Consider the following 13,573-nt stretch of genomic DNA (forward strand, 5'->3'; position numbering starts at 1 on the left):
ATGTGATGTACCACATAAAGTTAAAAGACAACCATGCGCCAATTATATGACGATATTTGATTTTAAAGTTTTAGAATTCTTAAAAGAATCTTGATTAATACTAGTATCATATTAGAATCTTGATTAATATCATCTTATAGTGTTTTAATTACCAAATGATAATATTTTTTACATCTATCTTTTGATGGATGGAGTAATAGTTACTTAGATTAGTGATAACAATACAATACTAATACAATTTAATGTTGGTAACCTATTCGCTAATTAATTACGTGAGAAAGAAATTGAGTTTGTGAAAGTAGGACAAAAAACATATATAGTGCAACTTTTCCAAAGCGATATACTTCTCTTCCAAGCGATAAGATTACATGTATAATTAACTACTTAATAAATGCTAATTATCAGCAAAGACATGATTAGTTTGAAGTTTGGACGGCTTTCATCATTTAAATTCGATCGAACATATCAAAGTTATATCATATCAAATCAGGATCTTCCAAAACGGTCTCTTCTTAATATTTCTATTTATTTGTTACTTCACGTTTTTTTAGTTTTACCCAAAACGCTATGATACAATGAATATGAAAATTAGCTTCTTGGGGAGGAGAACCACAATTGCCCACCTTTTTCTATCAAATTAAGATTAGATTGAGGAAAGAAGAAATCAATCAAAAGAAAATTACTCACCCCACCCACCCTAACCCTAACCCTAGCTACGTCTCCTTAGACTACCCTAGAGAACATTAATTTGTATTGATATTTGATAGTACTAGTATAATTGAAACAACACCTGATTGAATGAGTGAGAATAGTGAATGAGAAAATTCCACTGTCAATATTTTAATATTGATTATTAGATTCATTATATTTAATTAATCATAAGAATTGGTGCAACCGGCCACGGAGAATATCAGTTCACTATATACATGTAATTAATTGAATAGTGAACACAGTAATTCAAAATGATTGAGAATAGCATGCCTATTTAGAATTTCTTCTCTAAAGCCGGATCGAAAAAAGCAATTGGGAACAAACTAGAAAAAGGGTGAATAAACACTAAATAAACAAAGAGTGGGAATTTGAATTATAATTGATGAGAATGAAAAGATTTATTGGTGGAAGATATAGTCCACCTTGAAGATATATTAAGAGACAATGGAATGACAACACAATCTAAATTTATTTATATACATGCCCCCAAAGCCAAACCTATGTGGGTCCAAATCTCAACAACTGTCCAACCCAAATTCATTTGATTAATACAAGATGATGACTGGATTCACCTTAAACATATGCTTTTGGGGCATAAAATATAGGGTTTTGCTTGCTCTAAGAAGATTTGCTCAGATTTGGTTGAAGACCTTAATCATTAAATTAGTATATAATATTTTCTTACATCATTGCCCACTTCTTGATATTCCTTTGTTTAGCGAACTACTCTAGCTCTAACCCGCTTTTTTTTTTAATTAATGCATCCAAGAAACATGGTCAAGATTAAAACATGTAGAATATTATATTTGCCATTAATTTTCTTTGATATATTTATTGCGGAATTAGAGTGTGGATTATCATGACGAACCTTCGGTTAAGTGCTGAATAATCAAAAGCTACAGTGATAATCAATCAATCAATAATATTATAATGTGTGGGACTGTAGAGGATGGGACTTGACACCTGAACATATTTAGTTAATCAAGATTGTTCTAGCTTGTTTATTAGCTTTGGTTAGATAATAAATGATTTATCCATGAACCCACTAATTAGTTGGTCAATCAAAGTAATACTTTTTTAATGATTTTTTTAGTAGAGTGTGGTAGATTTGTTGCAAAGCTAGATCGCCATCCTTCCAGGTGATTGCATCCCCATCTTTCTTTTGACTTTTTCCCACTATTATTTTAATAAAAGTTAACCCATTTTCCCACCTCTCTAAGCATGGAATATTTGTGTTTTTTTTTTGAATTTGATCAAGTGGTACCACAACTGTACACTTAAAATAATTTAATTAAAGTGGTTACGAAACATGGAATTCTTTCTTAAATTAGACACACACTGAATCCTCTTTGGTGGGAAGAAAAAAAAATTAAAGCTTCAAGCGTACCGTTTATATATTAAACAATATCTTTGCATCAGACAAATTAACTTCCCTTATCTGACTATTCCTCTTTATCCTTTATTTTTTGTTGACCTTTCTTTCCTATATACAATTATTAAAACTATTCCTATTTTGGAGATACAATGCATACTCTATAACCAATAGCATATTTCTTTGCTATATAAGAGAGGGCACAACATTATCATTTCAACACACACCTTCCAAAACCCCCCAAAAAAAACTCTCCCTTCTCAAATCATCAATATTATTTCAATTCAAGATCATGGATAAAAATAGTGCCTACTCTTCCTCCGAAGAAAATTCCAATTGCAATAAAAAGCTAAAGCTATTCGGAGTCGAGCTCGATCAATCTGATCACGATGCCAACAACAACATCAACAACAAAGGGTGGTTAGAGCGCGACGAGAGCGTCAACTCGTCAGGGTCCTCCACGGTGACCGACAAAGCGGGCCCCACCGAGGCGGAGGACAGGAAGTTCGAGTGCCAATACTGCTTGAAGGTGTTTGCAAACTCGCAAGCTTTAGGAGGGCACCAAAATGCACACAAGAAGGAAAGGCTGAGGAAAAAGAGGCTGCAGCTTCAAGCAAGAAAGGCCAGCATCAATTGCTACATTCAACCTTTTTACTACAACAACAGCAACAATCAAAATAGTAATAACCATTCTTTGGATTATTATGGATCTAAATCTGCATGGTTTTATGATCCATCATCCCATCCTCCTGAATTTTCGGCTTACGAGGATCAGCAGCCGCAGATCAGCTTTAGTGGTCCCGAGATCTCAAGGTCATGGGCCGGGGTTGACCATGTTTCACTTCATCAAGACACGCGTGCGTTTAGTCTCACGCATGCTTCAACGGATCATCACAAGCCGAGGCCCCTCATAATCAACAAGGGTTCATCCTTGCCTAATTCAATCAAGAATTGTACCAGGAAGAATTTGGATCTTCAATTAGGGTTGAGTTTGCAGTCTACAATTTGAATTTATACGTTACTTTCATTCTATATCTACATATATAGGGATAGGGCCTCATTTTTCTTCAAAATTTATCTTTTAAGTTAGGGTTTGCAACTGTGTAGCTCTTTAATTTGAAGAGGAATATGATAAATCAATGAAAAAGATGCATCGTTGCTTATGATCAAGGTTTGAATGCCATTTTTTGCGTTGTTATGATTATAGACGATCGTTTTTATTTTATGTTATGACGCTCTATTAATTTAGATAACAAATATTCTTTATTTAACTATATGGAGATGCACGCAAGAATAATCAGCGAATTTTTTTCTTGCTTTTATAGCTGGTATTATTTTAATAATGGATGGAAAACACACGAGAGATGTGAATTCGTTGTTACTCCATGTTTTAATATGGAAGGAAATTTCAATATAAATGTTGCAAGTACTAATATTATATTATATGTGTGTGTGAAATAGAGTATGTAATTGATGCCATATACCACAACAGCAATAATTAATAATTTTTCAGAATAATACATGCTTAAAAAAATAAGGTTGCTGGTAGTTAAGCTACACCCATCAGATCGATGAAGCTAGCATATAGTACATATATTCTTCAATCGCACTATATACTCCCTCCGTATTTTAAAATAACAACTTTTAAACTTTCTATTTTAGGAAACTTTTACACGGTCAATTTATTTACCACTTATACCACTAATAAAGTAGACCCCATAATCCACTAACATTAATTTTTCTCTCCATCTCTCTTACTTTACCACTTTTTTTTCTCTCTCTCTCTCTCTTATTTTACCAAATTGTGCATTAAAATCTGTGCCATTTCAAATGTTTCTATTTTTAAAAAACAGAGGGAGTATTAATTTATGTATCCGTACAACATTCAACTTGGTCTGGTTTTAATATTCACGAAAAAAGAAAAAGAAAAAAGAGGTAGACTATAAGTATAGGCTATAGCATAGCATAACATAGTATAAAAATAAAAATTTCAGAACTCTGATTTGAAATGATTGAGATATATATCGATATAATTATGATCCAATCTCCATCTAAAAAAATCTCATACTGAGACATCCAAGGTACGAACAAAGAGACTTAAGGTTCAAATTCTACAAATCTCATTTTCCCAGCCCCAACAATAAAGATAAGAGTAAATTCATTTTGTGGTTTTGTTGGTGCATATATATCAATATGTCACGTGATAATTTTTTTTAAAAAAGATTAATCATTGTTCTTTATTTACCTTTTTGGCCGTGGTAACTCAGAGCTTTTTAACCTATTGGTTGGAAGGAAAACATTTGATCGATTAAGCTGAATTTATAGTCAATAAATTTAAGATAAGAGCTTTGTGATTGCAAACTTAAACTAATACGTCTCATGTGATATGGAACAATTCAAACATTTAGTGCATGCCATCAATAGCAACTCTAGTATGTATACATACTTACCAATTGAAGAAAAGGGAGCAAATTGACAGCTACTTTACAGGCCGAATGAACTTTTTTAAATTGTAAAATTAATTGGAACAATATTTACTTAATGATTGATTTCTTGGGACCAATATTTAATGAATGATGGATTTCTTGGGCCTATATAATTTATTGGCCCGTTTATATAGTAGTCCAGCTAACATGTTTAATAGGCCAGCGTTTGTGTTAGAGGGCCTACGATCAATAAAGTGGCCCAATCATCAAACCATTTCTACACTTTATTGTTGTACTCCATTATTTATATAGACAGGTGCATTTATTGCGAAATAAATTGTTGTATTGAATTATTACTAGTAGTATATTGTTTTTATTTTCTATTTGTCACAATTCACAAAAAAAAAAAAAAACTGGACTTCACTAACTAACCCTTAATGAATATTTACTCAAACATAATATTGAAATATTATAATAAAAACAACTCTATCAAATTTATCGCATTTTATCAAATACTATTTCATGTCAAACGTGTCCTTGTACTTTGTAAACATGATAATTACAGTATATTGCCGGCATAATTTATATTCTTACCAAATCTTTGCCCCTTATTTTTATTGAATTTCAATTTCAAGTTCTAATATTTAGAATTTCCATGAGATTTTAAAAAAAACAGATGAAAATAAATTTTATGATATTTAGTCTGTAGCATAATTATGAGACAATTAGCGATGGCGATCATATGAGTAATGAGTAATTAAGAGGTCAAAAATCAGTCACTCTCATCACCACACCAATTAATTACGATAATAATGTCTTACCTTTTTCTCATCAATTATGCTTACGAATCTGATCTACTTCACTTATCTCCATATGCATTCACCTAATCACCAATTAATAAATTAATTACCTTCATTAAAAATTCGAAAAAACAAGGTTAATATTAATAGAAAAGTGAGCCCGCGTTGTATGCGCCAGGATGCGCACGATACCCATTCTGCTGCAAAAGTGGTCCACATGGCTCATGGTAGCAAGCGCTAGCAATAAATTTGAATTTTAAACAGCTACCTCATAGGAGTATTATATCTAAAGAAAACAAGAAACTAAAAAACAGAAAATGCCACCTAATTTACCCTCCATTTTCTTCAGCTATTGAGCTCTGTTGCTTAGGGTTTTCTTAAGAAAATTATCTCCTCCGAATAGAATCATGCATTTTGTCTCAATTTCTCTAAATAGTTTCCAATTTGAAATGTTTTAAAGTCAATTCCTTCATTTAGGGTTTTCGGACATTTGTGTTTCAGCTCAATATCTCTCATTTGAAATGGATTCAGGATTCGACCTTTGGTTGGGTTTTGTTCCTCTTTGATTCATTATTTTGTTTGCATATAAAGAAAATGCCGGGGCAAAAATCTAAATCTGAGAAAGGGGATGGGGAGAAGCAGCTGCGGAGAGACCCCTATGAGGTTTTGGGGGTGAACAGAAATTCTACCGACCAGGAAATTAAGAGTGCCTACCGGAAGTTGGCTTTAAAGTATGTTAACTTACTTCTGATCTTCGCTTAATGTTGAGTTGTGCTTTCTTTCACCTCTGTAGTTATGTTTTGATATGAATATCAACTATTTAAGATATAATGGATGACATATTGCATTATTATGTTTCTCCATTGCCCAACTTTTAATTCCAACATTTAAATTTGGTAGTGATTCAGGGCATGATTTATTTTAGTACAAAAAGTATGATGTTCCGTTTGTAGACTGTAAGACGGATCATGACACATACAGGAAAATTGGTCTTCTCTCTGCCAAACCATTCATTTAACAAATACTGATGAGATGCTCTGTCTCCACTGTATTATTTGGTTCCTATAGATCCAATTTCGTTGCTAAATGTGTGTTGTATGCTGAGAAGAATTTCTCAGGATCGATTATGTGTTGGTTATGTTTGTATTACAAAATGTAGGTACCACCCGGACAAAAATGCAAACGATGTTACAGCTGCAGATATGTTCAAAGAGGTCACATTCTCATATAACATTTTGTCTGATACGGATAAAAGGCGGCAGTATGATACAGCAGGTTTTGAGGTTAGTGTTTGTGAACTCAACCCAGCCTAAGGATTTAATGTAAACCTTAATTAGTTGATTGTTTGAACAGTCTCCAAGTTCTACGCCTTATCCTTTTTCAGGCTGTCGAATCAGAAAGCCAAGAACTAGAACTTGACCTTTCAAGTTTAGGAACTGTTAATACTATGTTTGCTGCAATTTTTAGGTTGGTATTTATAATGGGTTATTTTATTATGTTTTCAATCTTGTTGTGAACTATAGGATTATATTTTTGATTTACCTAAATAAACTGTACTTCATTTGGTCGATCAGTAAACTCGGAGTTCCTATCAAGACTACTGTATCGGCCACTGTTCTGGAGGAAGCACTAAATGGGGCAGTATCAATTCTTCCACTCCTGCTGGGACAATCTTTGTGCAGGAAGGTATAATCACCTGCCTAAATTTAGTAAGCAATATTATAGTCTCATACTTTTTCTGTTTAAACTAATACATTATTCTTCTCCCAACAGGTTGAGAAGCAGTGTGCTCACTTTTATTCTGTAACCATAACAGAAAAGGAAGCACATGCAGGACTTGTTTGCCGAGTTTCTTCATCAGATAAGAGCAAGTTTAAGGTATATATATTCTAGTCAGTTTACAGCTTTGTCAAGAGAATGGAAAATGTTGTTCAGTTTTTCTTAAAATGATTATGCAGCATCTGAAAATGATTATAACATATCCTAATATCTCAGTTGTGCTTTATATCGTTCTCGTTCAATTTTGTTATTGAGAAATTGTGCTTCTCATCCGTTATACGTGGAGATTCCTGGAAATGGGAGTTGCATTAGTCTTCTATACAGAATTAATTTTAATAGGGATATTGGCATCTAATATCATGGAACTTTCAAAAAGTTGGGTTTTTCCCACGAACTTTAAAATTGGTGAATAATATCATGAACTTTACCCTGAGTTTGTTATTTCCCACCAATGAAAAAATTCCGGCTATATTAATAGATTGAAGAACAAAGTTGGAGGGTGTGCTTCATGAAAAATTATTCTCAAAGACTGAAAAACTTGAAGCTCTCGAAGTTGTTGTCGAGAAATTACAAAAAAAAATATGAATCATGATGTTATTTGCCGGAATTTTTTCATTGGTGGAAAATAACACACTCGGGGTAAAGTTCGTGATATTATTTGTCAATTCTAAAGTTCGTGGGAAAAACCCAACTTTTTGAAAGTTCCATGATATTAGGTGCCAATTTCCCATTTTAATATTAGCTTTTTCGTGTAGCTAGTTAATAGTACTATTAAGTAAATGTTAGATGCTAACTCTATGCAGCCTTAGCTTGGGGTTTCTTAGGCATTAGACAGCATAATGCTTATTACTGATTGTGCTGAAATTGCATAACTGTATTTATTGGATTTTTTTGGCTTCAAACTCATTTTACTCTATAAAATAGTAACAAACATAACCCAACAATAGGTTTATATTTGTGAGAAGACGTGAACTGTGTCCATGTCTTCTGAAATATATTCATCCTTCGTTCATCTCGTATGTTATGAAATAGTAGTATAAAACTCATATAATTAGGTAAAAAATAACAGCAACTTTTCATGACAAAGTAGTAGTATTATCTTAGCCATGGAGAGAGAAAAATATCCTTACAAAATGTCCTGGTCTTCCATTCATTTGCGGTTACAGGTCATGCTATCGGGTAACATGTATTCTTCCTAAATTACCCTAACCAGATTTTAATTTGCTTTAATTCTCCAGCTCATTATAACCTTTTCCTGTGGTTTAATAATATGCTTCCTGCTGCCTTAATGTATCCATGTTGGTCTTTTGCAGCTATTGTACTTTGATCAGGAAGAGAATGGTGGACTATGCCTTGCTTTACAGGTTTATTTCTCCTAGTTCCGTGTAGACCTTTTTAATCAGATGTATAATTCAGTAAAACTCTAATCTTGTAGTTCCCCGGGAGAAGTACATTATTAATTTAATAAATAAATAAATTTTCACTGGTTTCAATAAACATGATATGAACCCTGGGAACTTGCCACTTTTATCCTGATAAAAAGACTGCCATATAGTAGTAGTTTATTATTAAAATGAAATAGTTTAATTAATACTTTTCTGAAATGAAATTTATGGTACTACCACTTATTTTTCTCTGGATTGGTTATTTCCATGTCCCTTTCCTGGAATACATGCTCAGAATAAAGCCAAACCTCTCCTCTTGGACTACTTTTAAGACTAGTCATTGGTTTTTGGTTTACATGGCACAAGGCTTGCACTTTTTGTCCATTTAGGATGTGTTATTTTCTTGCAATTTATTTTCAATTTGGTGTTCTATTCTCACAACTTTAGTCATGATAAACTTTTGTTTATAGGAGGATAGTTCAAAAGCAGGGAAGGTTACATCTGCTGGGATGTATTTTCTCGGGTTCCCTGTTTATCGGATGGACCCTGCCCATAACTCTGTAAGTAAATCTGGTATGCTCAACTACATGTGTGAACCCTCCACTTCTATTCTTAATTCATTCACATAACTTCCCTACTACTGATTTCAGGCGACTGCTGTAAAAGATCCAGATGCAGCTTTCTTTAGAAAGCTGGATGGATTTCAGCCATTTGAAATAACTGAACTCAAAGCCGGCAACCATTATTTTGCAGTTTATGGTAAGACTTGTCCTTGAAATTTGTTTCCATATCTATCTTTACCTGAAAGAGACTACTACTCATGCCTGTTGGGCTTTTCGAATTATTTTGCAGGTGATAATTTTTTCAAAAGTGTAAGCTACACTATAGAAATTCTTTCTACTGAAATCTTTTCTGAAGAGAAGGAGGATCTTAGATCTGTTGAAGCTCAAATATTGTCAAAAAGAGTGGAGCTTTCCAAATTTGAAACCGAATATAGAGAGGTTTGTTGTTAGAATAATTTGTACTCGCACTTTATGGCAAGGTACATGGGAACTTACTTCCATACGTTATTGTAAACAGGTGCTCACTCAATTCACTGAGATGACAAGTAGATACGCTCAAGAAATGCAAGCTGTAAGTAATGCCTGAGTTAAAACCACTACTAATTGTAGGGAGCAACGCATTTATCTTAGTACTATCTGAAAAGTTGTGGTTCTGCAGATTGACGAGCTTCTCCAACAGAGGAACGAGATACATGCTTCTTATACAACTGCTCCACAAATAAAGCGCAGCAGTAGTAGTCGAAGCAAGAATAAAGCCACGGTGAAGGAGGGTGATGATTGCCAAGGGAAGGATAAGAAGCAGTCGAGAGGAGAGAGATCGAAAAAGAAGAAATGGTACAACCTTCACCTAAAGGGAGACAAAAAGAAGCCTTGTGGAATGGATTGAGTAATACTATTATTACTAATCTCTCATCAGTCTGTTTCTTTGTATGGTCTTCCAGCTGAAGATTGTCTTGTATTATATATTGAACGAGTTTAATTCATTCTCTTCGATGCATTATTATCTTCTTCTTGTTAAAGGTTGCTACATGGCAATCGAGATGTAAAAGTTGTCATTTGTCACAGGTAACATAGAATTGGAAATTTTGTTACGTTGGAATATAACACAATCTATCTTTCTTGTGCTTCTGAAATGCCTCTACCATTTTGTTGATGCCCCAATTGATGTACAGTTGGAAAATCAGGCCCCAAATCTGTAGAAGCGTTGACGATGTTTCCTTTAACTTGTTGATGCCACCACAATTGGATCATTTACAGTGTGTGTGTGTGGGGGGGGGGGGGGGGGGGGGGGGGGGGGGCGTAGCAACCGGCCTGGGTATCCAACGCCCATTGTGGGCTGGTAGTGTTTGATTTTTTTTTTAATTTCAAATTTTCTATAAATACACACAATTTTAGTTGTGGCTTGGGACAAGAATGAAGGAGAATGAGGACGTGTTGAGAGGCCTTACTTTATTGTAAGGCTGAAAGTCTTCCAGGTTGGTGGGGTTTGATCCTGTGACCAGGAGGTCACCACAACTTCACGCGGTCAACTGTGCTACAATCCGTTGGCGTAAATGCTCTTACTTTATTTCTATATTTTCATTCACCTTTTACTTTAACTAAATATTCCCTAATAAAAAAAACTTTAACCATAATATAGTAAAATGTTGAGTTATGAGTAGAAATTTGAAACAGAATTCGAGAATTTTAGACTAAATTTTAGTACACATAATTTAATACATTTATGTTATATTCATTTCAATAAAAAATTACTAATGCATTTAATTAAAACTGAAAATATTTTTTATAAATAAATAAAAGGAGTCCGATCGCAGTCGTACTGTGGTCTATGCGGATTCGATCAAAATCATAGTCAATTCGTTTTTGACAATAAAATTAACATATTTGAAAAATGACAGAAAGTATATATAGCATTATAAAAAATCTAGCAATATCTGTGAGATAATGAGTATGAAATTAAGAGAGAGATGGTTGGGTTGAGTTGAGTTGAGTCGCTAAGGAAAGAGATGGGTGAAAGGGAGCTAAAATCGGTATTTACAGAAATTAAATCCCTTGGTAAAAAAAAAACAAACAGAAACACCTGTTTGTTTCCATACACACCAGCACCAAACAATGTCCCCACCACCGGTTCTGTTCATCCTTCCTTTCCTCGTCCTCGTCCAATCCAGCCGGCCGTCTCCGCCGCAGCTGAAAACAGACTTCTACGCGAAGACGTGCCCCCGCTTCGGCAAGATCCTCCAAGATGTGATCACCGACAAGCAGATGGCCGTCCCCTCGGCCGCGGCGGGCGTCCTTCGGCTGTTCTTCCACGACTGCGTGGTGGGCGGGTGCGACGCCTCCCTCCTCCTCAAGTCCCCCTCCTCCTCCCACTCCTCCGAGCGCGACCACGAAATCAACCGCTCCCTCCCCGGCGACGCCTTCGACGTGGTCATCCGCGCCAAGACCCGCCTGGAGCTGGAGTGCCCCGGCGTCGTCTCCTGCTCCGACATCCTCGCCGAGGCCACCCGCGACCTCCTCACCATGGTCGGCGGCCCCTTCTACCCCGTCCCCCTCGGCCGCCGCGACAGCCTCGCCGCCCACGCCGACGACGTCCAGGGCCACATCGCCACCCCCACCATGCCCCTCACTCAGATCATCGACATCTTCGCCGCCAGGGGATTCTCCGTCCAGGAGATGGTCACCCTCTCCGGGGCCCACACCATCGGCTTCTCCCACTGCACCGAGTTCGCCTCCCGCATCTTCAACTTCAGCGCCACGCAGGACCACGACCCCTCCATGAACCCTTCCTACGTCGATGGCCTCCGCAAGCTCTGCGCCGGTTACAAGAAGGACCTCACTTTGGCCGCCTTCAACGACCCCATGACGGCTGGCAAGTTCGACAATGCCTATTATGTGAATCTGCAGAATGGGTTTGGTCTGCTGGCCAGCGATCAGATCATGGCGTCCGATCCACGGACCAAGCCCTTCGTTGATATGTACGCCAAGGATGGGACCAAATTCTTCAAGGATTTCGCCAAGGCTATGGAGAAAGTGGGCTTGCTAGATGTCAAGACTGGGAATCAAGGGGAGGTAAGGAAGAGGTGTGACACTCCAAATTGATTTTATTTCATTCAACTTTTAGGCTTCTTGTAGTATTTTAAATATGTGTATAAACATGATGAAAAAGGAAAAAATAACATGTTTGGTTATCAGATTTATACGTTGTTAAGAGTACTTAAATATGTACACTATCACACGGCAATATATCAACATATCTCAAGCACTAAATAAAATAAAATTGCTCAAGTGAAAAGAAGCAGTAAGCAGAATAGTCGTTAACAAATAAACGAATATATATACGGCTAAGCAAAGTAATACCATATCCCTAGCTACATTACGACATCCAAGACAACCCTCAACAAAGAGCCACACCACCCATTGATAAAAGTAGGTTCTGAGCGAATTGATTTCATTATTGGTTACGGAATTACACTGATTTACACGCCTCATATAGGCCACAATATTCCCCATATATGGTAAGTCACTAATGTTATACCTAATTCTATACAAGGTATAAAAAGATATCAATCAATTACTCCCTCGGTCCCAAGGAAGATGACCCTTTCCTTGGGTGGCACGGGATTTTAGGTAGCTTTATTTAGTGTGTTAAGTGGAGAGAGTAAAGTAAGAGAGGGAGAATAAAGTAGAGATAAAGGTGTTTCCATTTTAGTAATGAGTCATCTTGATTGGGACAAACCCAAAAGGAAAGTGAGTCATCTTCAATGGGACGGAGGGAGTACTAATTATTCTTCCAATCTTGATTGTGTAGGATCTTCCCTTGATTGTGTAGGATCTTTCCTTGATTGTGTAGGATCTTTCCTTCCAACACTCCCCCTCAAGTTAAGTGACAGGATTACCGATGCTTAACTTGTCCAATACTCCGTGAAAAGATTGAGAGTTCACGACTTTCGTCAAGATATCTGACAGTTGATCTTCTGACTTTACGTATGGTAGCTCCACGATTCTTGCATCAATTGTATCTTTTATAAAGTGTCTGTCAACTTCTACATGTTTGGTTTGATCATGTTGAACCGGATTCTCGGAGATACTAATGGCGCCCTTGTTATCACACAGTAATCGGCATGGTTGGGTCGATTTGAGTTCCAACTCAGCCATTAGTCTCCTAAGCCATAGTACTTCGGTTAATCCACTCTTGATCCACCGAAATTCTGTCTCAGCACTAGACAAAGCTACTACTTTCTACTTCTTGCTCCTCCATGTCACAAGATTGTCCCCTACAAAGGTGAAATACCCGACTGTTGACTTCCGATCATTCGGGTTTCCTGCCCAATCTGCATCTGTATATCCATGTATCTCTAAGTGGTCATGCTTCTTGAATAACACTCCATGTCCTGGTGTGCCCTTCAAGTATCATACTATTCTCAAAACAGCCTCCCAATGTTCTTCCTGAGGTGCATGCATGAACTGACTTACCACTCCTACGACATAGGCCAAATCCGGCCTGGTGTGGGATAGATAAATGAGCTTTCCCACTAAT

At 36.3% G+C, this 13,573-nt stretch overlaps 3 protein-coding genes across 3 annotated transcripts; all 3 read left to right on the top strand.

The window, feature by feature from the left end:
• The first annotated feature begins 2,325 nt into the window (after positions 1 to 2,325).
• Positions 2,326 to 3,246, top strand: LOC121799510 (zinc finger protein GIS-like). The gene has a single exon (XM_042198903.1). It carries the CDS (start codon positions 2,376 to 2,378, stop codon positions 3,090 to 3,092), a length of 717 nt encoding a protein of 238 aa, XP_042054837.1. The 5' UTR covers positions 2,326 to 2,375; the 3' UTR covers positions 3,093 to 3,246.
• A 2,339-nt stretch (positions 3,247 to 5,585) lies between these two features.
• LOC121798727 (chaperone protein dnaJ 16-like) lies at positions 5,586 to 10,169 on the top strand. The gene is made up of 11 exons (XM_042197866.1): positions 5,586 to 6,040; positions 6,469 to 6,592; positions 6,694 to 6,776; positions 6,884 to 6,995; positions 7,083 to 7,187; positions 8,402 to 8,452; positions 8,944 to 9,033; positions 9,124 to 9,232; positions 9,326 to 9,474; positions 9,554 to 9,607; positions 9,695 to 10,169. The coding sequence occupies exons 1-11, from the start codon at positions 5,904 to 5,906 to the stop codon at positions 9,920 to 9,922; spliced, it is 1,242 nt and encodes a 413-aa protein (XP_042053800.1). The 5' UTR covers positions 5,586 to 5,903; the 3' UTR covers positions 9,923 to 10,169.
• Positions 10,170 to 11,011: 842 nt separating this feature from the next.
• Positions 11,012 to 12,207, top strand: LOC121800252 (peroxidase 6-like). The gene has a single exon (XM_042199826.1). It carries the CDS (start codon positions 11,149 to 11,151, stop codon positions 12,133 to 12,135), a length of 987 nt encoding a protein of 328 aa, XP_042055760.1. The 5' UTR covers positions 11,012 to 11,148; the 3' UTR covers positions 12,136 to 12,207.
• Positions 12,208 to 13,573: the final 1,366 nt, after the last annotated feature.

This window comes from Salvia splendens, chromosome 4 (assembly GCF_004379255.2).
Source record: "Salvia splendens isolate huo1 chromosome 4, SspV2, whole genome shotgun sequence".
Classification (NCBI taxonomy): Eukaryota; Viridiplantae; Streptophyta; class Magnoliopsida; order Lamiales; family Lamiaceae; genus Salvia; species Salvia splendens.